At 44.4% G+C, this 26,743-nt stretch overlaps 1 protein-coding gene across 2 annotated transcripts in view; it reads right to left on the bottom strand.

The window, feature by feature from the left end:
- LOC310678360 (cytochrome P450 2J2-like) overlaps nt 1-26,743 on the bottom strand; it is a 51,040-nt gene that overhangs the window by 16,044 nt on the left and 8,253 nt on the right. The window contains exons 6-9 of one of the 2 annotated variants that reach the window (XM_083442253.1): nt 26,192-26,333; nt 25,628-25,815; nt 23,398-23,539; nt 21,327-22,359 (exon numbers count right to left, since the gene is read on the bottom strand). In XM_083442253.1, coding sequence (XP_083298379.1) covers nt 22,163-22,359; nt 23,398-23,539; nt 25,628-25,815; nt 26,192-26,333 — 669 coding nt within the window. In that variant the 3' untranslated portion in view covers nt 21,327-22,162. Of the gene's footprint in view, nt 1-21,326; nt 22,360-23,397; nt 23,540-25,627; nt 25,816-26,191; nt 26,334-26,743 lie in introns of those variants that run through there. The other variant, XM_083442254.1, reaches the window with a different exon arrangement.

Below are 26,743 nucleotides of genomic sequence, written 5' to 3'. Positions count from 1 at the left end.
TTCCATTGCAGTGAATCAAATGTTTCTGTCCTGTGACAGCCTTTGGGTCTTGGTTTTGTTTTCTAGTCATTCTTGCTCGCCTCCTTTCCTCTACTGTTCTGTTACAGATTCTGTTACGTCAATAGTTATTTTTATAGTATTTGTTCATTTTATACAAATTTTGTTTTTGCGCCACTTCTTGTAAACAGAAAACTGAGATATCAGAGTTAGTTTAACTAACTCTTAAGTGGGGTGAGCTGCTTGTCCCATATTAAACTAGGTCTTGCATTTTTTGTTATTATTATTGTTGTTGTTTCTGCAACATTTATTAGATTAACTTCAATATAAGAGAACCAAAACAATTCCTGGGGTTTTTCTCCTCCTGTCAACTTCCCTGTCTCCAATAGTTCTATAGCTCAGGCAAGTTTATCCCAGCATAAACATGCTGTCACAAAGATGAGCAAATTACAGTGGTACCTCGCAAGACGAATGCCTCGCAAGACGAATGCCTCGCAAGACGAAAGAGTTTTTTGTTTTTTGAGTTGCTTCGCAAGACGAATTTCCCTATGGGCTCGCTTCACAAGACGAAAACGTCTTGTGCCTTTTTCTTAAAACCGTCAATGCATTCCTATGGGAAACCGTCAATGCATTTCCTATGGGAAACCGTGCTTCGCAAGACGAAAAATTCACAAGACAAAAAAAAACTCGTGGAACAAATTAATTTCGTCTTGCGAGGCACCACTGTATCCATTTCATTTTCTCATTTTTCCATTCTTCAGTTCATTCCCCCCAGATTTCTGCCTCTGTTCTTTCTTGAAAAAAATTAAATCCTCATGAAAATTCACCAGCACTTTCCTGCAAATTTCTCCCAATATACCACACCTTTGTAATTTTGCATGCAATTTTGCACACGCTGTTAGTTAGTTACTTTGACTAATATATGCATGCTTATGCATGCATCACCCTAGCATATGCATCTTTCGGAAACATCCTCATCCCTTATCGCAACATATATATCGTTTGACATGTATCCAGTTTTGCCATTTGATTAACGAATTTCCTGTTTTGGAAGTGCCTTGGGTCACATGCAGCATTTGCTAATTTTGGAATTGCTGGTATATATCCAAACACTGAGTTACGACTCAAGTATTTGCCTGAGTTTTCTTCCAACTCTGAGCCACCTACAGTTTTGCTGCAAGTAACAGACTAACGATATTATCTTTATAGCTAAACTGTCCTACCTGTTTCCATCCACTGTTGAGCAATACGAAACAGGGGTTCAGCAGCATGTCATGATCCTTTAAGTGCTGTGTTGTTATTTCATTTTGCAGGCTACCTTCCTATTTCCAAAACTTTTTAATGGCGCCATAAGAGCCCTGCTGGCAGGACCACACCTAGGGGTTGGCCAGGTGGGCAGTTGGGCGCTCACTCCAACTTGCTTGTCTCATGCACAACTAAACATGGTAGGTACTTAGGAAGTTGAGGCCACCCTCCCCTTCATAGCTGGCTGATTGATGCTCCAGGATAGCCAATAGTGGAGCAGCAGCCTTTTCAAAGGGCAGAGAGAGAAACAGCAGGGTCCCACCACTGAGTTTGAGTAATGAGTGTGTTTTGTTTTGTTTTGTTTTGTTTTGTTTTGTTTTGTTTTGTTTGTAAGATGAAACACGTGGCAAGGCATTTGGGGAAAGGGGCTTTCTTTGTTTTGGTCCACTGCCTTTTATTTTTTTATTTACTTACTTAATTAATTAAGTTATATACCACGTTATACCCGGAGGTCTAAGAGCGGTTCATAGGACAAAATCAAAGTATAAAACCACAAAACCAATAACCCTGCCCCCCAAAAATAAAACCAAATTTTAAAAGGACATAAGATGTCAATCAAATCAACCAAAGGCCTGGTTAAAAAGGAATGTTTTTGCTTGGCGCCTAAAGGTGCATTATGAAGGCACCAGGCGAACTTCTGTTATTAGCATTTTGTCCCAGAAGCAGCAGCTCTGGTGCCTGTGAATACGAGGTGTCCTCTATTAATCCTGTCAATTAATAGTTTTTGGAAAGATGCTTCCCCCACCCCCTTGTCACACACAACTAAATGCATATTTTATGATGGCACATGCCACCTACAATTGTTAGAATTGGTTGTGTTTTTTAAAAAAAATAAAATTAGTATTTTCTTCCCCAGCACTTCTTATATCCCTCTACTGCAGACCAGCCTTGTTACCCCTTATATCACAAATGCAGGGGGAGGAAGCAGAGACTGGCAGAATCGCTAGGACTTCGTGACTTTCTTCTAGGCAAAGGCTGAAACTCCAAATGGTGACCTGCTCAGGGAAGCCATTCTGGTCTGTTTAAAGAGGCAGGACTGGCCTGGCCCAAGAATCCGGGGATTATATCTCTAGGAGAAGACTAGGGGGTCTCCAAACAAACTTGGATTCTTTGAGGGACTCCGTGACTGTTAAAGTGGTATAAGAGTGCTTTAAATGATGCTTTAATTAAGATTCCTGCGTTGCAGGGGGTTGGACTAGATGACCCCTGGGATCCCTTCCAACTCTACAATTCTGTGATTCTATGAATGCTATAGATAACAAATGGCTTTTTAAAAAAAGCCTCAAATCTGTGACAAGAAAAGATGTAACCCTAGTTGCTGGATGAACTTGTCTGACTATGGTGTGTGTGTGTGTGTGTGTGTGTGTGAATGAATTAGCATTAGCAGCTATATGGAAAGGGATGTTGGAGGCAAAGCTCTGTTAGGGAGAGAAACAGAAGTTGTTGCTATCTCCAGCTCTTTCTTTCTTTGGCCAGGTTTCTACATTTACCATCCTTTTGATAGGCAGAAATTCAGCAGGTGGGGAGGATGTGAGTCATTGCAATTAATGTGCATTGCTAGCTTACTTCCATAAATTTCATTGGGTCTACTCTATGAGCAGGGGTGCGTGTGGCGCTGTGGGTTAAACCACAGAGCCTAGGGCTTGCCGATCAGAAGGTCGGCGGTTCGAATCCCCGTCACGGGGTGAGCTCCCGTTGCTCTGTCCCTGCTCCTGCCAACCTAGCAGTTCGAAAGCACATCAAAGTGCAAGTAGATAAATAGGTACTGCTCTGGCGGGAAGGTAAACGGTGTTTCCGTGCCCTGCTCTGGTTTGCCAGAAGCGGCTTAGTCATGCTGGCCACATGACCCGGAAGCTGTACGCCGGCTCCCTCAGCCAATAAAGCGAGATGAGCGCCGCAACCCCAGAGTCAGTCACGACTGGACCTAGTGGTCAGGGGTCCCTTTACCTTTACTCTATGAGTATGACCAGCATTGGAATTGCTTTGGATTGCTTTGAAGTCATTTCATTCTGCACCAGTTAAAGTAATTTTTAGCCCTCCCCCCCCCCCCCATTTCACCACCACGCCTGGACTTCTCCCATATTTTGCCCGACCAAAGGTGTCGACCCTACTTGCATCAGATATCTGGACAGGTTTTTTAGCCTGCTAAGGGGCTTCAAATGTCAAATGGAAATGCGGGTTTATGAGAGGCTTCTTGATTCAACAAAATAATTACAGGAAAAAGCTGTGGGAAAAGAAAAAAGAAGATATCTTGGCTCAATTAGAAGAGTGTGAAAGGAAATTAATTATAAAACCTAAAGATGAACAGACTAAACAAGTAATGAAAATGCTACAAACACAATTTTCAATATTGGTAAATCTGGAAGTGGAATGGAAAATTAAATACATGAAGCAGAGATTTTTTGAATCGGCTGATAAAGTAGGGAAACTTCTCACTTGGCAATTAAGAAAAAAAACAAAAGCAGAATGTGATAAGTAAAATTAAAGTTGGAGAACATCAAAGAGAAGATCAAAGAGAAATAAAGAAGGCCTTACAGGAATCTTATAAAGACTTATATAAGAAAGAGAATAAGGAAGTAAGTAAAATGGAAAAATATCGAGAAGATTATAAAGGGAAACAAATAACAGTGGAAGAAAGAGAACAATTAAATAAACCAATAACAACAGAAGAGTTACAAAATGCGATAAAAAAAGATGAAAATAGGCAAAGCTCCGGGTCCGGATGGCCTTTCTACTAAATACTACAAAATTCTTGAAGAACAATTAACTCCGGTACTCTATAAGGTCATGAATAATATTTTACAAGGAGGGAATACACCAAACACATGGAAGGAAGCATATATAACTTTAATCCCTAAACAAGATACAGATAGACTAAACGTTAAGAATTACAGGCGAATTTCATTGTTAAATAACGACTATAAAATTTTCCCGCAACTCCCGCCGAGCTCCCAAGGCTTGCGGATATCTGCCCGAAGCCCAGGGCGTGCTGTGCAGTGCTCCCTGGGCTTCGGGCTGCAGGCTGCTATCCGCAAGCCTTCAGAGCGCGGCAGGCACTCCTGCCGTGCTCTTAAGGCTTGCGGATAGCTTCCTGAAGCCTGGAGAGCGAGAGGCGAAAGCCTGCACTGACCCCTCTCGCTCTCCAGGCTTCAGCGAAAGCCTGCATTCGCCCCATAGGACGCACACACATTTCCCCTTCATTTTTGGAGGGGGAAAAGTGCATCCTATAGAGCGAAAAATACGGTATATTATGAGGCATCTTGTTTGTGCTGGATAAAAGAAGGGATAATTTTAAAAATCATTGACTTGCTGGATCTAGAAGGATATAATAATAGATACGGATGGCACTCCTATCTGTCGCAAAACACATAAGGTTTTACCAATCATATTTTCAGGGGCGCCCTATATGATGTATGGGACAAGAATAAAAACCTGTTAGAAAGAACCACACCCTGGTGGCTATCTCCAACAGATATGTTAATAACAAAAAAATTAAATATGGAGGGAAAGAGAATAACTTATGAAGATATATTAGTGAAAACAGAGTATGGGTGGAGAATTAAACCATATGAGGAAATAAAAGATGGGCTTACAGGATGGTTACAATATCATCAGGTGAATGGTTTATTAAAAGAAGGTAAAACACTAAGGACACTAAGGATGAGATGGTCAAAGAAGTTATGATAAAGTGGGCAGTTGATTTTGGCTACAACATCGATTGTGACAAATGGGTCAAATTATGGAACGAAGGGGTGAAATTTACAGCATGCTCCACCTTAAGAGAAAATTTAGGGGAAATGATGTACCGGTGGTATATTACCCCGGTCAAATTGGCCAAAATGTATAAATTGAACAATAGAGCCTGTTGGAAATGCAAATTAAAAGATGGGGATCTCTAATACATGTGGTGGGAGTGCGAAAAGATGAAAAAGTTTTAGGACTTAATATATAATGAATTGAAAAAACTTTTTAAGTATACATTTCCAAAAAAACCTGAAATCTTTTTATTAGGGATAATAGGGAAGGAAGTAAAAAAAGATCATAAATTACTTCAATATGCTACTGCAGCAGCTAGAATACTTGTGGCCCAAAAATGGAAATTACAGGAGGCCCCAACATTAATAGAATGGCAAACCAAATTTTTTGAATATACAGAATTAGCTAAAATGACATACAGAATTCAAGACCAAAAAGGGACAAAGTTCGAAGAAGAATGGGGTAAATTTGTGTATATAAGATCTAACTGTAGAAGCTTAAAAACTACGGCAGGGTTAACATAAATCCTGTGATGTGTATCCTGTGAATAAGAAACTACAAGAGAAGACATATATTAAGAAAACCAAAACAGGGAAGGAAGGAAGTTGGGGAGTGAATATACGCAGTGTAAATAAGATGACACAAAATGTTGATTGTAAAGATTGTTTTATATGTTGTTTGTGGGAAACTTAATAAGAAGCATTAAAAAAAAAAAGGAAATGCGGGCTTATGTGGAGGTGTACAGTATTTCAAAGTGCACCAACAGTTTCTAACAAAGCAATGTCAAATCCAAAGCTCATATGTAGAAAAATACACTTTTAAATCAATATGCAAAGCTGTGTCATGCGACATCCACATTTTTCCATTTAAGAATAAATTGCTTGGCAGTGTATAGGTTCCCATTACATCCAGGTACTCTCTGTAAACAATTGTTGCAAGCCTAGTCATTTGCAGATTAAGCCAGCAGTCCTTTCTGAAGCTAGCAATTAGCATACGACTAGGTCCCTGGGTAGTGACAGAGCAAATTCTGAGGCCCCTTGAGTCAGTTTTAGATTCCTCCTGGAAGACGTCATTTTCTTAGAGTCATCATTAACATCATAAAACAACTTGGGTGTTCTGCTGAATAACAATTAGGTACAATTAGCATCAAATCCAGAGACACTGGCATAACATACAGGAATGACATACTTCCTTTTCAAACATTGTAATCAATGTGCAAGATCTTCTGCAGGAGGTGCTCCACTTTTCCAGGCCCATTGCGCAAGGACAGCATAAGAAAATCATTTGAGCTGTACAGCAAACACCGATGAGCAGGCGAAAGGACAGTGCCTTGATTGCATGCTGACATTTTAACATATGCACAGTACTGCTAAATATCGGGGAGATTCCAGCTCTCTCTCCAATTATTCGTCCAAACATAAGAAGAGAATGTTTTAGCAAAAGAGACTTAAGGCACAATTTCATAGTCCTTTGTGCAACAAGAGGTAGCTCCTTAGATAAAGGCTCCCTCGCTGTGTAGACAGTTTGCTCTGAGTAACTTCTAGGTTAGATTAACAGAAAGCAAACTGAAAAGTGTATTTCATAAGCATAACCAACTTTGGCATAACTTGTGTTCTAAACAAAATTAAGCAAAATCTGCCCTTTTTCCCTTATGGGGTATCCAAGAGACCATATAGAGTCCTTACGTAGGTTCCCTATTGGTAGGAGAAAATAACAGAGGCCAACCAGAGAATATTGAGAAGCAAAGCAGCTAGTAAGCCTGATCTTTATTGATCTGTTGCAACAGGGTGCTCCCCTCACATGCAGGAAAGGAGGAGGAACCCAGAACCAAGGTGTGCCCCTCCTTATATAGACATTTTAAATTGCCCACCCTGGAGTCCAAGACCAGCCCCAGAAGCATCATACATACATCACAGAAGGGGTGTAGCTCAAGACCACCCCCCAGACACATCATACCTACATCACAAAAAGGGCAGCAGAAATCTGAGTGTGTTGTTTATCTCCTGTCATTGTTTATCTCCTGCCTGGCGGGTTGCCTGTTAATGCTCACTTGATTGGATACCCTGGGGAGCCTGGCCAGTCACAAAAACTATCCTAGTCTTTGCTAGCTATGCTCTCCCCATCCCCTGTATGTTTTTCACCTACTCCCACTTTAGACTTCACCCCAAATGGTTGATGCAAATGTTGCACTGAACGACTAAGGCTGCTGGGGAAAGTCTTTTTGGTCTCAGAAATCTCACCAAACGTCCTGTCCAATACAAATTGCAACAAAGCCAGCACCTCCTCTCCTTCACACACACACACACACACACACACCTTCTGGCTATAAACCAACACCAGCACCCCAATGGGTTGGGCCAGCTGCCCTACTGAGAAATAAGTGGGTAAGGAAACTGCCCTGTAGGGTTGACCTGTAAATTTTAAAAAGCCACCTCCACCCGTATCTACACTATTCTACCCATCCACACACTCTTCCCTAACCTACGGCCAAATTGTGTACTGTGTACTGTGTCACAAACGGCTCACAGGACATGGCAGTAGAGGTGGCAGACAGAAATGTTCATTGTGTGTCTCACACAAGAACAGAAGAGCAACGGAAACGTAACCCAGATACAACTAAGTCCAGTGCCACCTTGTGGCTAAACTATATAATTATATTACCCACACACTATAGACCTTCTTTTAGCAACTGCACCAGGAGACAAAACTGCCCATAAGGCTAATTCATAAATTAAAATAAGCCGCCGTCTCTCAAATCTAGGTCCATTATTCCAACTGGCCACTTACTCCTCCCCGGCCCAGGGCTGACTGTAGCTCTTGCACACTCCAAACCTCCACCTCGCAGCCAGGCCAAGGTTTGTTTTGCAGGACAAAAAGTCTCAGGTCTTGTGGTCAGCTCAGGTTTTGTGCACTGCCTAGAGGTTTTATTGACAGATAAGCAGTATACAAATAAAATAGGGCTAGGAAAAGGCCTCCATAGCTCTGTTTCTCAGCAGCCTGCAAACACAGAGTCTGCAAACGCCCCCTAGAGGAATGAAATTAAACATTGTTTTTGATGTATTAAGCACACCTTTCTGAGACAGCCTGCACCATTGATATTTCACATTATGTATGCATGAGTTTTTTTAATCTATAAAATAATTTATGCACTGCCATTTATATACTGTGATATCAGAGTAAAGCAGAAAAAGCAGACCATTAAAAACAGTACAAACCTCTAAAATGACTAGCCAGTCAAGCAAGCCTCATACAGCTGCAGTGGCACAGTGTGGATTGCCAGTGCCTGGGGGCATGTGGAGGCAGGGGGTGGCCAACAATCTCCCAGTCTCAAATTTACCATTCAAAAAACATGGGGGAGAGGACGGAACCCTGAGGCACCCCACAAGTGAGAGCCTAGGGGTCTGAACACTCAATCCCCAACACCACTTTCTGGACAGGGCCCAGGAGAAAGGAGTGGAACCACTGTATAACAATGCCCCCAGCTCCCAGCCCCCCTGGACGGTCCAGAAGGATGTTATGGTCGATGGTGTCAAAGTGAGGCATCTGATCAAGGCATGTATTTTAAAATGAGCTTAAAAATATGTTTGTATGTTTCATGCCAGGCAGAAACCAGCTGGCTAAGTACTTTGGCGGTTGTTTATCCTCTTGAACAGGGCCCCCTGATTTATAATAGTACCTCAAAGTTGTAAAAGGAAATTACAGGCTAGGGAGCAAAGGTTAGATTGACCCCTACATATTACAGAATACAATCAAGCTGCAAAAACACTAATTAAGACTTGGTAAATAGTTTAACAGAAAATAGTTTACCATGTGCCTCCCATCAGCCACATTTTCCTAAGGTTAAAGGGCAAGAGCTAATAGGAACAGCAGCTGGCTGGGAAAGGGGGGTGTAAAATGAAGAGGTTTTTCTCTTTACTGAGCTTCTCAGGCAAAGGCCTTTCTTCCAAAAAATCTATCTATGTTATGTATGAAATATATTGGCTTTAATGATGCAAAGGATGTAGAATGTAAGAAATGTTAGATTCTTATGTTAGATTCTTATTTCATTGATGGTGTGTGAGAAGGTGAACTCATGATCTCTGTTTAAGATAGAATTTAAAAACCATGAGCCATCTGTTTTAGCCATTTGTCCCTGTTGCCAAAAGGGCAATAGGGCAATAGGGCAAAAGGTGATCTAGTAATTAAGGTGCCTTGTCGAGGCAAATGTAAGATATATGGCTACTTCTCTGCCATTTATGAATAGAAGGAAATATAGCTCTTTGTCTCCCATAAAAGGTAATAGGAAATGGGTGTATCTTTTATGATTGGTTCTAGCAAACAGCCAATAGGAATTTCAACCAGGCTGATTGGATAGAGGCAGCCAAAGGAGGAGCAAGGGGGCTGGGCTGAGGAAATATAAGTGCTGGCCATCAGGGCTGGGGTGTGCAGAGCTTTGGTAACCATATACCACTGTGCCTATCATTTATTTGTCTGACAAATAAATTATTATTTTAATTTCTCTATTGCTGCGTTGAATATTTCATTCCAGCTAAGCGTTAACCACAAGCAGGGTGCTACAAAAGGCCACTGAGAGATCCAGCAGAACTAGTAAACAGCTCTCACCTTTGTCCCTAGCCCGCTGGAGATCATCAACCAGCGAGACCAAGGCAGTTTCAGTCCCATGGTGAGGCCTGAATCCCAATTGGAAGGGATCCAAATGGTCTGCTTTCTCCAGGCGTGCTTGGAGTTGTTCAGCAACCACCCGCTCAATCACCTTGCCCAAGAATGGTAGATTTGAGACTGGGCGATAGTTGGCCAAAATGGCTGGGTCTAAAGATGTTTTTTTAAGAAGCGGTTTAATGACCGCCTCTTTCAGCAGGTCTGGGAAGGCTCCCTCACAGAGGGAAGCATTCACCACCCCACGGATCCCATTGCCCAGCCCTTCCCAGCTTGCTATTATCAGCCAGGATGAACAAGGATCAAGAAGACAGGTGGTTGGTTTCATTCAACCAAGCAGCCTGTCCACATCCTTGGAGGTAACAGATTGAAACTGATCCCATATAACATGACTAGACAGGACTCTAGCACTCTCCCGCCCTGGCTCTGCTCCCATGGTGGAGTCTACCTCCTTCCGAATCTGAGCGACTTTATCTGCAAAAAAAATTTGCAAAAGAATTGCAGGCAATCTTGGGGTCCTTACCGGGCCCCGATGACGAAGGTGGTTCCAATAGATTACGAACCACCTGAAAGAGTCTCCTGCTGCTGTTTTCTGTAGCTGCAATTGAAGCGGCGAATCACCCTGTGCCACCCTGGGAGCCACCCAGCCCAAATCCACCACCAAAGCAATTTGGAGGCAGGGTTAAGGGGTTTAAAAGCTGTATTTTAACATTGTAAACATATGTTCTCTGATGTGATTCCTCTTGATCTTGTGGAAGTTAGCTTTCAAGTAAAACATACTTAAAATAGTAGCCTCATTTTCATTTTCTAGTTTAGGATTCAGTTATGATTTGTACACGGAAAGTACAGTTCCTTCAAGAAATCACAAGGGACTTCTGGAACTAGCAGGTCTACGAAATACGAATGCATTTGTGTGTCTCTGGGGCATCTACTGAGGGCTCATTTTAGTTCATTTAGAAATGGGTGTCTATGTATTTTTACCAAAAAAAAAAATTGTAAGCCTTTTGCTCTTCAGGCATCCTGAGTTAGCTTTAGTACAGCCTCCTTAGTTCAATGGGCACCAAGGGCTCCAGGTTGGGAAAGGATACTCTGAAATGTTTCCACAGTGCACTCAGCTCAAATGCGGAACCCACAAGTTGTATTCCATGAGCACACCCAGCAGAATTAATATTATTGATTAATTAATTTATTTATTTATTAATGACTGGACAGATGACCATGCAATAATATTAATAATAATAATAAATTTTATTTATACCCCGCCCTCCCCAGCCAAAGCTGGGCTCAGGGCGGCTAACAACAGTCAAAACAATCCAACATTCTAAAAACTTTTCACCATAAAATCAATCAAAAACAAATTGATGGCAACCAGCAAGCAAGACCCTGTGCAGATTGCCAGAGGAGGGGGTCAGGCTGCACCCTGACCAAAGGCCTGGTGGAACAGCTCTGTCTTACAGGCCCTGCGGAAAGATGTCAAGTCCCGCAGGGCCCTAGTCTCTTGTGACAGAGCGTTCCACCAGATTGGTGCCACAGCCGAGAAAGCTCTGGCTCTAGTTGAGGCCAGCCTAACCTCTCTGAGGCCTGGGACCTTCAGGATGTTTTTATTTGCAGACCGTAGGTTTCTCTGTGGGGCATACCAGGAGAGGCGGTCCCGCAGGTACAAGGGTCCTAGGCCGTATAGGGCTTTAAAGGTTAAAACCAGCACCTTTAACCTGATCCTGTACTCCACCGGGAGCCAGTGCAGCTGGTATAGTACTGGATGAATGTGATCTCGCAGTGACGACCCCATAAGGAGTCTCGCTGCGGCATTCTGCACCCGCTGGAGTTTCTGGGTCAGTCTCAAGGGCAGCCCCACGTAGAGCGAGTTACAATAATCCAGTCTGGAGGTGACCGTCGCGTGGATCACAGTGGCTAGATCAGGGCGAGAGAGGTAAGGAGCCAACTGCTTAGCTTGGCAGAGATGAAAAAATGCCGCCTTTGTTATAGCTGTAATCTGCGCCTCCATAGAGAGGGAGGTATCGAAGATTACACCCAAACTCTTAACGGACGATGCTGGCACTAGTTGCACCCCCGCAAGAGATGGGAGTTGCCCCCTCAATCCCATATCGCCCCATCCCAGCCAGAGGACCTCTGTCTTCGAAGGATTTAACTTCAACCGGCTCCCACGTAACCATCCAGCCACAGCTTCCAGGCATCTGGTCAGTGTGTCCGGGGCCGAGTCAGGATGGCCATCCATCAACAGATAGAGTTGGGTGTCATCGGCATACTGATGGCAACCCAGCGCAAAACTCCGGACAAGCTGGGCGAGGGGGCGCATAAAGATGTTAAAAAGCATCGGAGAGAGAATCGCACCCTGAGGCACTCCACACACCAGGGAGTGGCGTGATGACAATTCCCCTCCAAGCGCCACCAAAGAACATCAGCTGTGCAACACAGTTTAATCACCTGCTGAAAAGGCTTATGCAGACAATTAAGAACACATCTTTCCACAATAGTTGCCTGATTTCTAGTTTTAACATTTTTAAAACTTTTTTATTATATGATTTTTTATACAATCTTTGTAAACTGCTCTGGTTTTTCATTTTGTTTTTAACTGACAAACGGTATATAAATGTTTTTTAGAAATAAATAAAAGAAATTGGTTTTGATGACAGCTTATTCAGACGATAAACAGTTTTAAAAGATGTACCTTCATGAAAGTATATTCTGAAAGCATGACCCCCCCCCCAACTGTCATATGCCTCCAATGATAGGAAGCCAGAAAGGCCCAGCAGGGTAAAATTCATGTGAAAAGAGCCATTTCTGAAAGTGCAAAATCAGAGTAATCAAAGATCCCATTTCGCACAACATTTCTCCGGCCTTCTCTTTCTCTCTCTTAGAATATTTCTTGAATGTTCTCTCCCTAATGCTGTTTTGCTTTCTTCAAAGAAGCTGCCACCTGCCACCTGCTGGTTTTCCTGCCACTTATGAAGGCCATATCTTTAGAGATGCCTTCTGACACTTTATTCAAGTAGCCTAGAAGTGTGGTCCTCCAGGCATGGATTACTATACAGCGGTCAGCATGGTTGATCCTGATATGTGTCCCTCAAATAATTGAGAGAAATTTGAAATCAAAGTTCACCATAGGCAAACTCTGAGGTTACCTCTCCGGGGCGCAAGCCTGGGCATTGTGTATGGAGGTCCTGGGCTGCCCAGATGACAGCCTCACTGGTGTGGTCCAAAGGAAAGCAGAACCATACATTTGGCACCAGCTTGGCTGCAGGAGTTGCCAGAGATAGGAGTTCAAGGTGCCATCCAACCATCTTAGGGACTCCACTCTGGATTTGTGTAGGTTTTATTCCTTAGCCTTAGAGGAAGGCACCCTTGGCAAATCCGCACCGTGATCAGCTCCTGCCCGGAAACCAATGTCCCCACTGTGGAAGGACATGTGGATCCAGAATTGGCCTACACAGTCACTTACGGACTCATTGTTAAAACCGTGTGTATGGAAGACAATCTTACTCAGCGACGAGTGATCGCCAAAGAAGAAGATTCCTTAGCCTTTTCTTCTGAAGATATCCCGCAAGGCAGTGGAGGTTTAGCGTCAGAGTTCTTTCTCCCAGGTGGGCTACCTTCCCTGGTTGACAAGCCCCAACTGCCTCTCACTTCCCTCTACAGCATCTGCAGAAACTGCCTTCAGGACCATTGGACCCACTCTTGGTCTCATACGCTCAATCTGCCAGAGTTTGCCTTCGCATGCTGGGGAAGTCCCTAACTCACTGAGAATTTGAGACTCATCAGCTCCCTCACTTGTGAGGAGAACCTGAGCTTACAGGGTTAAGCAGCTCATCAGCTCCCTCACCTGGTTGTGCCATCCAGTCAAAGCCGTTTCCAGAGGTGTTGCTGCTGACAGCTTCTAGGAGCTTCTAGGAGCTACAGGTGAGAGCATGTGTGTTCCCCACCAAAGGTAATAACCCCCCCCCCCACACACACACACCTCATACACCTTAAATGTACAGATGCAATTATTTGGAACTATGGGGCGGTGATACAGAGACTGAAATGGAGTGAAGGAAGATTATCAGGGCCTGACCAAGTTGCCTTTAGGTGACCCGACATTTAAACTCTTCCCTGGTCTCCTTGCTGGCCCTAGTAGGACCAACTTGACCAGTTAGCCCTGGTATCATTTGATATTTACTGACTGGGGTTTTTTTCCCTCCCCAGAATGACCCCTGAATTTTTGAATTTTATTGACACTGATGCTGCATTTATGTTGTATTTTATGCTGTTTTTAAGTCACATTTTAATCAATGTTTTATATTTGCTGTTAGCCGCCCTGAGCCCAGTTTTTAAACCGGGAAGGGCAGGGTATAAATAAAATTTTATTATTATTATTATTATCTAAATTCACCAGCCAGGGACCTCTCTTTAGCACACTCGGTCAGAGCAAATGTCAATTTAGGTTCTCTGCAGATTGCCGTTCACTCTGGTTGAGCTTTAAAGAGTGGATTTTGATAGGGAAAGCTACAGAGTACTGGCTGTGCCTGGAAGGAACAGAGGAAAGGTAAGTGTGGATAAGCCCTGACTCTGAAACCTGGCAAGACTGAGGCTCTGTGAGTAGGTGCTTCCTGAAAGTAGGTGGTCCAGATACAGTGGTACCCCGCAAGACGAATGCCTCGGAAGATGATAAACCCGCTAGACAAAAGGGTTTTTCGTTTTCTGAGGTGCTTCGCAAGACGGATTTTTCTAAGGGCTTGCTTCGCTAGACGAAACAGCCCTGCCTCTCCTGTCATGGCGACGGTCGCACGTTCGCTTCCCTGCCCTCCGGCTCCCTCCCACCTTTCTGCTGACGGCTCCTCCGGCTCCCTCCCACCTTCCGGCCGACCTTCCGACCTTTCGGCTGCCTCGCGCTGCTGCCCACCACCCTCGCGCGCTCCCCTCAGGAGCTGTTGCCACCAGCAGCCAGCGTTGCAGCCGGAGTCGCGCTCCTGAGCCCCGCCGCCCTCCAGCAGCCGCGTCGCGCGGTGTCCACAAGGCACGGGTGAGTCCAAGGACTGGCTGCGGCAGCTGCCCTGCTTCTCCCCACCCCTCCGCGCCGTGGTGCTTCGCAAGACGAAAAAACTCGCTCTACGAAAAAACTCGCAGAGCGAATTAATTTTGTCTTGCGAGGCACCACTGTAATTGCTCCATTGCCTTCTTTGCATGGTGTTGTACTACCCTTGAAATAGCAGGTTCATAGTCTACAGGTGCTCCTCGATCCATCTTCATTGCTAAATGCACAGGTTACATCTATTGTTGTTGTTGTTGTTGCTGTTGTTGTTATACCCTGCCCATATGACTGGGTTGCCCCATCCACTCTGGGCAGCTTCCAACATATATAAAAGCACAATAAAACATTACAGATTAAAAAACGGCCCATACAGGACTGCCTTCAGATGTCTTCTAAAGGTTACACAGTGGTATCTCAGGTTACATACGCTTCAGGTTACAGATTCCGCTAACCCAGAAATCTTACCTCGGGTTAAGAACTTTGCTTCAGGATGAGAACAGAAATCGTGCAGCAGTGGTGCAGTGGCAGCAGGAGGACCCATTAGCTAAAGTGGTGCTTCAGGTTAAGAACAGACCTCCAGAACGAATTAAGTTCTTAACCCGAGGTACCACTTTAGCTAATGGGTCCTCCTGCTGCCACTGCGCCGCTGCTGCACGATTTCTGTTCTCATCCTGAAGCAAATCATCTCCTTGACATCTGAAGGCAGGGCATTTCACAGGGCGGACACCACTACCGAGAAGACCCTCTGCCTGTTTCCTGTAGCTTTACTTCCAACAGCGAGGAACCACCAGAAGGCCCTTGGAGCTGGACCTCAGTGTCCAGGCTGAACAATGTGGGTGGATATGCTCCTTCAGTGGCTAGGAGTGCTTTTTACCAGCTGGTCCAGGACAGCCTGACCACTGTAATGGGGTGGGGGGAGCTGGCTGAAAAAGGGATGGGTGGTTTGTTTTGTTGTTCTGTGTCCTGTTTAAGACACACCCAATTAGGCTGCAATCCTACAAACGTATCAGGAACAAAATTAAAAATTCCTTCTAGTAGCACCTTAGAGACCAGCTAACTTTTTTATTGGTATGAGCTTTCGTGCGCATGCACACTCCTGGTGTATCTGAAGAAGTGTGCATGCACACGAAAGCTCATACCAATAACAAACTTAGTTGGTCTCTCAGGTGCTACTGGAAGGAAGTTTTTTATTTTGTTTCGACTACGGCAGTCCAACACAGCTACCTACCTGTATCTAGACTTATCAGGAAGTAAACCTACTCTACAATACTATGATTATAGGTAGACTTGTGTAAAAACATGCAGTTACTGTGGGATAAAATCACTCCTGCACACATAACCTTATGCAATGGTGGCACACGTATGAGGGTGGTGCAGTGGCGTAGCGTGGGTTGTCAGCACCCGGGGCAAGGCAAGTAATTTGCACCCCCTAACCCATGGATTTTAGTAGGGGCAGAGAGCTGTGAGTGTGAGCGTGCCCTGGTGCGGCCGGGCCCCCCTGCACCCCCCACGCTACGCCACTGGGGTGGTGAGGATGGCAATTACAAATTAGAAGCACATCCTTAATGCATCTGGTGTCCAAATGAGTTTACATGGGATTAAACCTTCACCCTGTTAGGAATTGTGTTTAGCACTGGGGCTCAGTTAAGTAACCGAGTTTCAACCCTAGATGGCAGAAGCAATCTAGCCTGTAGAATTCCCTTTAAAACCGTTTACAGGTGGTGAAAGAGCATATAGTAACTAACAGCACCATCCTAAGCATAATCCAAAATGGACAGATTTGCCTATTTCTACTCATGTTGATAGTTGGGCATGGGCGCTCTCTCTCTCTCTCTCTCTCTCTCTCTCTCTCTCTCTCTCTCTGTGTGTGTGTGTGTGTGTGTGTGTGTGTGTAAGATGCAGCACTCCCCCTCTTTGCTGGCCTTGACGTGGACACCACTGAGGCAGAAGCCCAGCTTCCATCCATGTGAGTGGTAAGCAATCACTGACAGCCCTCCATCATACTTGTCATTATGTGATTGAAAAACAAAATGCAATGTAATGTTTCACCCTGAAGAAACAAAAGGAGACACACACTCTGTTCAAACTTGTCAGCAGGCAGAAGTTGATAGCAACCCATTCTCTCATAGATCCATCAATTAAACTGGAGATAATTTATTCCACCTGAACAAATCCCCTGTGGGACAGTTTTACAGTCGTACCTTGGTTCTCGAACGCCTTGGTACTTGTATATTTCGACTCCTGAACGCCACAAACCCAGAAGTAAGTGTTCTGGTTCGCGAATGTTTTTCAGAAGCCGAACGTCCGATGTGGCTTCCGCTTGACTGCAGGAATCTCCTGCAGCCAATCGGAAGCCACGCCTTGGTTTCGGGAATCAAACGAACTATCGGAACAGATTAAGTTCAGGAACCAAGGTACCACTGTAATAAGGTTCTTCAGTAAATGGGGGGGACAGCAGAGGTTGATGCATGTAAGTCCAAGTGCTATAGCATACAACTAGATAAGAGTTCTGTGCTGAGGAAAGTTCTGAATTGCAGCATTCAAGTTGTCACTGTTATTTATTACAATCTTTTACCTGCCCTTCATCCTGCGTTCCAAAGTTGGGTTACAACAATTAAAACTCAATATTAAGGTTAAAATGCAATATTACACAATGATGATAATGATGATGATGATGATGATGATGATGATGATTTATACCCCACCCATCTGGCTGGGTTTCCCCAGAAAAACAACTTTACATCATAAAAATAAGGTGGGTTCTATAAATATACGCATCTCACGTATCAAAAACCAGGGTAAAGAGGTGGGAGGGAGTTCTACAACTTAGGGGCCGCTACAAATAATGTCTTTCCTGGGCTGCCACCACCCCAAGCTTCTGAGGGCAGTGGAACAACCCATTTTTGTGGTTAGTAAACCCAGTTTTGTACTTTGTTTACACCAGGTGGCAGCTTGCCTTCTTCAATATTCATCGAGTAAATTATTTGCTCCTTCTTGCTACTCCTGCTATTTTCAAAAGGACTATTTCCAGAAGGAAATAGAAAATTATGAAGAAGATTTTATGTGTAGGCTAGTACAGGACACCTGCGGTGACCTCATTACGGCCAGCTTGATCAGTTTTTTAGTTTCTTATCTGATCCATAGGAGCAGGTCAGGTCATCCGTAACATCAACAGCTTTTCCATCAACAGGAAATGAACGACTTTAAAACCACAGTGGCTATGTGTTCATTTCCTGTTTATAGTGTGCCTGCAACCCTTAGAATCTTGTAGCACTCACAGAGACTGGGGTGGCAGGTAACAGCTCATCCTTTATCAAATAATACACTCACAGCTCGGAACATAGATCTGACCAAATAGTTTATTCAGCTAACCCCTTGCCGTCTCTGAAACACACAGGAGAACTGCAAGAAATCGGTCCCGGATATTTGTGCACAAGCAATGAACAAGGAACAATGAATATTTGCCAGGCTGGTGGTAACTCAATAATAATAATAATAATAATAATAATAATAATAATAATAATAATAATAATACTTTATTATTATTAAAACCCCGCCCATCTGGCTGAGTTTCCCCAGCCACTCTGAGTGGCTCCCAATCAAGTATTAAAAACAATACAGCATTAAATATTAAACACTTCCCTGAACAGGGCTGCCTTCAGATGTCTTTTAAAGATAGGATAGCTACTTATTTCCTTCACATCTGAAGGGAAGGTGTTCCACAATGTGGGCGCCACTACCAAGAAGGCCCTCTGGTTCCCTGTAACCTTACTTCTCGCAATGAGGGAACCGCCAGAAGGCCCTCGGCGCTGGATCTCAGTGTCCAGGCTGAACGATGGGGGTGGAGACGCTCCTTCAGGTATACAGGACCGAGGCCGTTTAGGGCTTTAAAGGTCAGCACCAACACTTTGAATTGTGCTCGGAAATGTACTGGGAGCCAATGCAGATCTCTCAGAACCGGTGTTATGTGGTCCCGGCAGCCACTCCCAGTCACCAGTCTAGCTGCCACATTCTGGATTAATTGCAGTTTCCGGGTCACCTTCAAAGGTAGCCCCACATAGAGAGCATTGCAGTAGTCCAAGCGGAAGATAACTAGAGCATGCACCACTTTGGTGAGACAGTCCGTGGGCAGGTAGGGTCTCAGCCTGCGTACCAGGTGGAGCTGGTAGACAGCTGCCCTGGACACAGAATTAACCTGCACCTCCATGGACAGCTGTGAGTCCAGAATGACTCCCAGGCTGCGCACCTGGTCCTTCAGGGGCACAGTTACCCCAATCAGGACCATGGAGTCCCCCACACCAGCCCGCCCCCTGTCTCCCAAAAACAGTACTTCTGTCTTGTCAGGATTCAACCTCAATCTGTTAGCCCCCATGCATTCTCCAATCGCCTCCAGGCACTTACCCAGGACCTTCACCACCTTCACTGGTTCTGATTTAAAGGAGAGGTAGAGCTGGGTGTCATCTGCAACACCCATTGATCCCATGTAACATGACTAGACAGGACTCTAGCACTCTCCCGCCCCGGCCCTGCTCCCACGGTGGAGTCTACCTCCTTCTTTTTTTATATATATAATATTTTATTAGGATTTTCACCATGTAATACAAACAGAAAAAGAAAAAAGAAAAAACAATACCAGAAAAAAATAACAACAATTAAAAACAATTCCATCTTTCAAAACATATCTTGCCTTAGCTTGTTTCTTGGACTTCCCCACACCTCCCTCCTTTGTATTCCAATGCAGTTGTTTGTTCAGCAAATCCTTTCCCTCTTTATCTTTATCTTAATTTTTATCTTAATATTTTAACTTTACCTTTCCCTCTGTTTAACATTCCATTTTTCCCTAATACTTCAAACCTTGTTGCTATAAACCCCTTAACTTCAATCCAACATCATTCCATCATTCATTAATTTTACATTGTTTCTGTAAATAGTCTTTAAATTTCTTCCAATCTTCTTCCACCAGCTCTTCTCCCTGGTCTCGGATTCTGCCGGTCATTTCTGCTAATTCCATATAGTCCATCACCTTCATCTGCCATTCTTCCAGAGTGGGTAGTTCTTGTGTCTTCCAATACTTCGCGATGAGTATTCTTGCTGCTGTTGTTGCATACATAAAAAAAGTTCTGTCTTTCTTTAACACCAATTGGCCAACCATGCCCAGGAGAAAGGCCTCTGGTTTCTTCTGGAAGGTATATTTAAATACCTTTTTCATTTCATTATAGATCATCTCCCAGAAAGCCTTAATCCTTGGGCACGTCCACCGAAGGTGAAAGAATGTACCTTCAGTTTCCTTACATTTCCAACATTTATTATCGGGCAAATGATAGATTTTTGCAAGCTTGACTGGTGTCATGTACCACCTGTATATCATTTTCATAATATTCTCTCTTAAGGCATTACATGCCGTAAACTTCATACCTGTGGTCCATAACTGTTCCCAGTCAGCCATCATAATATTATGACCAACATCTTGTGCCCATTTAATCATAGCAGATTTTACCGTTTCATCCTGAGTGTTCCATTTCAACAGCAAATTATACATTGAGTCTACCTCCTTCTGAATCTGAGCGACTTTATCTGCAAAAAACTTTGCAAAAGCAGTGCAGGATATCTTGGGGTCCCTACCAGGCCCCAGTGGTATAGGTGGTTCCGATAGATTGCGAATCACCTGAAAAAGTCTCCTGCTGCTGTTTTCTGCAGATGCAATGGCGGCGGCAAAGAAGGCCCTCTCCGCCGTCGCCATTGCCACTTGGTAGGCTCGACATAGATCTCTAGCCCGTGTCCGGTCTGATTCAGAGTGAGTTTTCCGCCACCGGCGCTCTAGCCATCTCAAAGATTGTTTCATCGCCCTCAGCTCCGGGGAAAACCACGGGGCTGTCTGGGCTCCATGCAATCAGAGAGGACGCTTCGGAGCCAGTCAGTCAATAGCCCTGGTTAACTCCGCATTCCAGCGGGCCACCAGGGAATCAGCTGAGAGGCCATCAACTCGGGATAAAACATCCCCTACCGCTCTCTGGAAACCAATTGGATCCATCCGAATCGGTCCCACCTCCCTGCAGAGGGGAAGGGTCGTGGAGAAGTCCAGTTGCACCAGGAAGTGATCTGAGCATGGCACTTCTTTTGTTTCGCTTTTAGTTAGCGTCAGATCACCAACATCCGTAGAGGTAAACACCAGGTCTAAGGAATGTCTGTGGCTATGAGTTGGGCCAAACTTATTCAGGGACAGCCCCATGGAGGCCATGCTTTCCACGAAGTCCCAAGCGGCCCCTTGTAAGGTTGTGTCAGCATGGATGTTAAAATCCACCAGGACAACCAAGCTAGGTGTCTCCAGGAGCATATCCGCCACGACCTGAAGCAGCTCGGGCAGGGAATCCTTGGTGCAGCAGGGAGGTCGGTACACCAGTAGGAATCCTGTACTGCCCCTATTGCCCAACTTCCAGAACATGCACTCAGAAAACTGGGTCTTCCTAACAGGACGCCTGCTGCAGACTAATGACTTCCTAAAAATCACTGCAACCCCCCTCCCCGCCCACATGACCTGGGTTGCTGTGCTTAAGAGATACCTGGTGAGCAAGCAGCGGCAGGGACAGGCCCATCTGCTTCATCCAACCAGGTCTCTGTCACACATGCCAGATCAAATCCTCCATCCACAATCAGGTCATGGATGGCAGTGGTTTAATTCATCATTGACCTGGCATTGCACAGCAACAATTTCAGGTCATGTGGGTTTCCCTTGCTGATTCCAGTATCCTTCCTGTCAGGACCAGACCTGGAGGCAGGGATAGTCCTCAAACAAAGACTAACCCTGCCTCCTCGGTAATTACATGGTCTGGTCTTAGCATAACTCCTCCTCCGGCCCGTGATCACTGAGATCGGGTGTCCCAATACATTCCCCCCTGTGGAACCTGCCCCAGCCATTCTGTTGGCTGAGGCCTACTCCCAGGCAGCCCTGACCCTTCCCCTTAAAAAGCAAAATACAAACTGTATAATAACTTAACAGAATAATAAAAATAGAAGCAAAGCAAGAAACAATAGTGCTAAAATTAAACTACTCCCCACCCTGACTAAATACTTATCCAACCCCAAGCAGAAATAAAATTATAAAATTATAAAATATTATAAAAAACAACAACCACCATTTAAGGTGCAGCAAATTAAAAGCACTTAAAACATTTTAAACCATTTTGTCACTTGCTGCAGGGAGCTGCTCAGGCCTCTAAACTGGGGGTGAGTGCAGGCCCCTCCCCCTAGGCCAGATGGAGTTGGCAGGAAAGGGAGCGCTCTACCCAGCACTCACCAGAGAAGCAGCAGCATCACAGTGGCATCACAGATTGGAGAATCACAACTGAGCAAGCCAAGAAAGAATGTGAGGATGGCGGGAAGTGATTAAAGGAGGAGATTGCAGTAGTTGATCAGCCCCCCCTAATTGTTTATATGGCTGCAGCGGGGAACAGCACAGATTTTGAAGGGGCGAGGACGGACCGTCAGCCCTATTATAGGCTTCTTATGGACTTCTCTCACGCCTTTTGGCAGCTGAAACCTGAATGCTCTCAGTAGGCTTGTGAAAAAGATGAAGAGCTCAATCTTTGCCATTTGCTCCCCTGGACACACCCGAGCACCTGCAGGAAAATAAAGAAGGAGGAAAGCAGGAACTCAATTATCTGCTATTCCACCTATACTCCAGAGTGTGTACCCAGGGCACCGATTTGCTTTGACTCAAAGAAAAGAATCTGGGTGTCTGGGCCAAGGCCTCATTCAGTCTATGAAAGCATCCTGCAGCAACTCCTCTTTCTACGATTCCCGAGTCCCCCATGCCTCCCTTTCAACTTTGGGGTGTGGGGATGTCACTGAGAGAGTGGGCTTTATTCCAGGGGCTGCCAAGACCTGGCTCAGCATGAGATCAGGGCTGGTTACTTATTTTATTTCAGTAATGTGTTTATTTAAATCTCCCTTTTAAGTATTGTTATGGGTTTGCGGGAGGCCAGATCTCCCCTAATTCCTGAGTCTAGTAAAAGTTGCTTTAATTGCTTCCTCAAACTAAAGACCTCTAAGCGGCTTAAAAAAGATAATCTAAAGTGTTCATTAAAAATACCAGTAAAAGCAAACACGGAAAACAAGGTTCATAATGAAGGCAATATAAAGAATCAAACCAGTAATTTAAAAAGAATTATACGTACTAAAATTACATGTTTACATGTTTAAACTGTATGCTAAAATCTCTATCATTAGCTAGTAGTGCTAATTGTAGTATTTAATACTTACCATTGTTTTTATGAATGATACTAGTTATTACTAATAATAATACTTATTATAACTATTTTTATTGGGTTGTATCCAATGCTAGTCCTTAGTGCGCATGTGCGCTTCTGTTCTACCATGATGCACCAATGAAAATGGTGGGAGGGAACTGTATGTTGGAATAGCACCCCAAATTTTGCAGCTCTATTTTCCGTGCTAACAGAGCTGAGAACAGGTTGCTTCCTGGAAACAAATTGAAACGAGCACTAAACTTCCACTAGATTCCGCTACATCTCCAGAAGTGGCATTTATGTTGTGTGGAAGATCACACAGAATGTGAAAATCATCTGGTAAGAAAACATCAAGAAAATGGAGTAAAGTGTTGTCTGAATGCGACAGCTGGGGCTTCTTGCACATACCTGCACCAAATGGCAGAAATGCTTCTCTGTCCACAAACTGCCCGTCCTCGTCCAAAAAATGGTTTGGGTTGAACTTTTCAGGTGTTGCCCATTGCTTAGGATCAAGAAGAACAGAGCGGAGATCTGGAGCAATCACAGCCCCCTGCAGGGAAAGAAGACTTGTCTCAGGATGCATCTAAACAGAACATTGCACTTTTGCCCTTCCGTTCCCCCATTTTCCACCCGCATCGCTCAGTGAGGTCCACCTCTGAGGGCCTTCTAGCAGTTCCCTCACTGCAAGAAGTGAGGTTACAGGGAACCAGGCAGAGGGCATTCTCAGTGGTGACACCTGTCCTGTGGCACGCCCTCCCACCAGATGTCAATCAAATAAACAACTATCTGACTTTTAGAAGACATCTGAAGGCAACCCTGTTTAGGGAAGTTTTTAATGTTAGATGTTTTATTCTGTTTTTAATCTGTTGGGAGCCACCCAGAGTGGTTGGGGAAACCCAGCTAGATGGGCGGGGTATAAACATCATCTTTTTTTAAAAAAAATAATTATTAACAGGCCAATCACATCACATTATCCAAATCACATTAGTTCCAAATTATACAGCCAAATTTTAAATTTTGTTGGGGGTGCCCATACATCAAGCTCCGTACGAGTCCAAAACTCCGAACGAGTCCAAACATCACTTATATTACTGCTTTAATTAGACAGTTCTATCCAGTTCAATCCAGATAGTCCTTTATTACTTTCTTTCTCTTCTTGTTGTTATCGTATATTCCTTTCTTTGCGATCTCTGATAATTTTCACAAGCAGATTAGCAGGCATCCTCTGTGTGGGTTTTGTACTCTTCAAAATCATATCGCCCAGGGACAGCCTCTGTTCAACGCTTCCATAGAAAAAATTAATCTTCGGTCTGTCCTTTACTTTTCTCAGGCTTGCCAAATAAATCAAATGAGTCAGGAGGCTCTGTCAGGTCAAACTTGCGTTCCAACATTCCTTCTCTTTCGAATGATCCTGATTCTCCTCCCCCTGTCCTTCTTTCCCCGGCAAGCCTGTCTTGGCGAGACGCCATTTTTTAACTGCGTCATAAAAATTTTCCTCATTCTCACCGTTCACCAATCCTCTCTCCTGTTATAATCCATCCCACACAGTTCTTAAATTCCTGCTTGTGATTAATAAAAACGCAATGATCTTATTTCTATCTGCGGTGAAGGGTTATTAATATCACATCGTGCAAAGAAAAAAAAAGTTTTTTCCTCCACCCCCCCTTCATTCCAAACATAGTCTCCTAGTGGTGATTCATCAGAAGATTTACTTGTCCACCCGTCATTCCCGGTCACACAGATCCATAAATCAGCAGTCTTATCTGTCGAGCTTTACTTGATGTATGTGCTTCAGCTTCAATCCAATCATATGTTTCCAATTATAATTCCGAGCTGAAGCTAACCAGCACGCGCTAATTGGAATCGGCGTCAGGAAGATCTGACTTCACCAAGGGCTCGTGCCAAGTGTTCGGCACCCCCATCTCTCGGATCAGGGGGTGCATTGTGAACACCGCTGGCAAGGCAGCGCCCCCCCCATCTCCTGTGGGGGTAGGAAGACTGCATACTTCCCATAGCAGCCCCTTAATTACCTCGTATGGGTCAGAGAGATGTTATTGTCGGCCATCTTCCAACGCGCCACCTGTGCCATTATTATTATTATTATTATATCCACTAATCTTTACATACAAGCTTCATTCTCCTGGAACTGAAGAATTGCATTTTCTTTCTTTAATAAATTATGAATTTTCAGATTTGCACTTTCATGAATTTAAATGTCTTGAGTGCTGATGGAAGGATGCAAATTGTAAAGAAGCTCCGCAGAAGTGATCCTGTGCATTTCTGGGGCACTCCCACCAATGTGCCTGTGCAGATGCTGCCTCCCCTGTCATCTCATCCCTCTTCCTCCCAGGAAGCAGGAGCAACTCTGCTGCTGGGAGGCTAGGTGTGCAGCTGCACCTCTGCTCACCAATCGCTCCTGCTGCGGATTACAACTCCCAACAGCCCCTGCCAACATAGATCGATGATGGGGGTCACGGATAATGTGAGTTGTGGTCCACATCTGGAGGACACAGCACAAGATGTCCCTGCATGAACTCCCCTCCTTTTTTGGAAAAGTTACTTTCTTCAGAATTTGCACTGCAAGGGAATCTGCCTTCCCCCTGGGCTATAGAAATGCAACTGTTACAATCGTCTGTACCTTTGGAATGTGAAAACCATGCAAGTTCACATCCTTCACGGTTTGCCTTGGAACCCCAATTATAAAGATATATCTTGAACGCTGGATCTCGTGAATCACAGCATTGGTGTAGGGCAGCTTCTTCCGATCTTGAAAGCGGATTGAGTGAGACGAACCGAAAACATCTTCCATCTCCTGGTAGACTTTCTCTGAGGAAAATAGTCGAGAATTAAGTTTTGTTTCGGATGAAGAATCTCAAAGCTGAGCAATCATTAAGGGGCATTTGTTCCACAGGAAAGTATTCCACCTAGACCTCCTGTGGGGGGGACCTGAATAATGATTTTCAGGAGGGTAGCCTCTTGCACCAAGATCTACTGGGATCTTCCACAGATCTGGAGCATGGTGCCATCAGTATGCTGCTGACACACAGCTCTGTATCTCCATTCCATCTGAATCAAGAGAGGCTTTGAAGGTGTTTGCCCGGAAGTAGTAATGGGCTGGATGGGGGCCAATCTGAAAGGAATTCAGGTCCAAGATCAAGAGGTCAAAATGGCCTCTTGCTGCCATTGCACAGTTCCCTCTCACCTTGAATATCTGGATGTGTCATCATGAGGAGCAGCGCCCATTGCAGAGTGGTAGCAGTTGTCTCTGTTCCAGCAATAAAGAGGTCAAAAATACACTGAGCCAGGTTGTCCTCATTGTAGGTAGAGTAGGGGTCATCCTTGTTCTGTTGTAAGCAATAGCAGAAGTTAGATTCAGTTCACAGTGACTCACAGGCCCCAGCCAGCTAAACTAAGACCAGTGGATCTTACACCAGTATAAGCCCTGGAAAATGGGCCTTCCATATAATATAACAAGTATTAATAAAAATTGCAGGCAGCGAAGTGCCTCTTTAAATGAGGTGGTGCCTTTCCTGAGATTATACCTGCTGCGACACAGATGTGCTAAATCAGAAAAGTATACTTTTTGCTTCAAAACTATTGCTTTTTGCATTTACGTACGTAACTTTTATTGATTAATCAACATAAGTGCATACAGTTAATCGACTAAGACTTACCTCCATCAGGAACTGCGGAAGTTCCAGCTGTCTAGTGAGCAGAGGTCAAAGAGTGACTGCCACAAGGAAGACCAAGGATG

This window comes from Podarcis tiliguerta (assembly GCF_965153285.1).
Source record: "Podarcis tiliguerta genome assembly, chromosome: 5".
Taxonomy (NCBI): domain Eukaryota; kingdom Metazoa; phylum Chordata; class Lepidosauria; order Squamata; family Lacertidae; genus Podarcis; species Podarcis tiliguerta.
The sequence above is the reverse complement of the archived record's forward strand: the minus strand, read 5'-3'. Positions and strand labels throughout refer to the sequence as shown.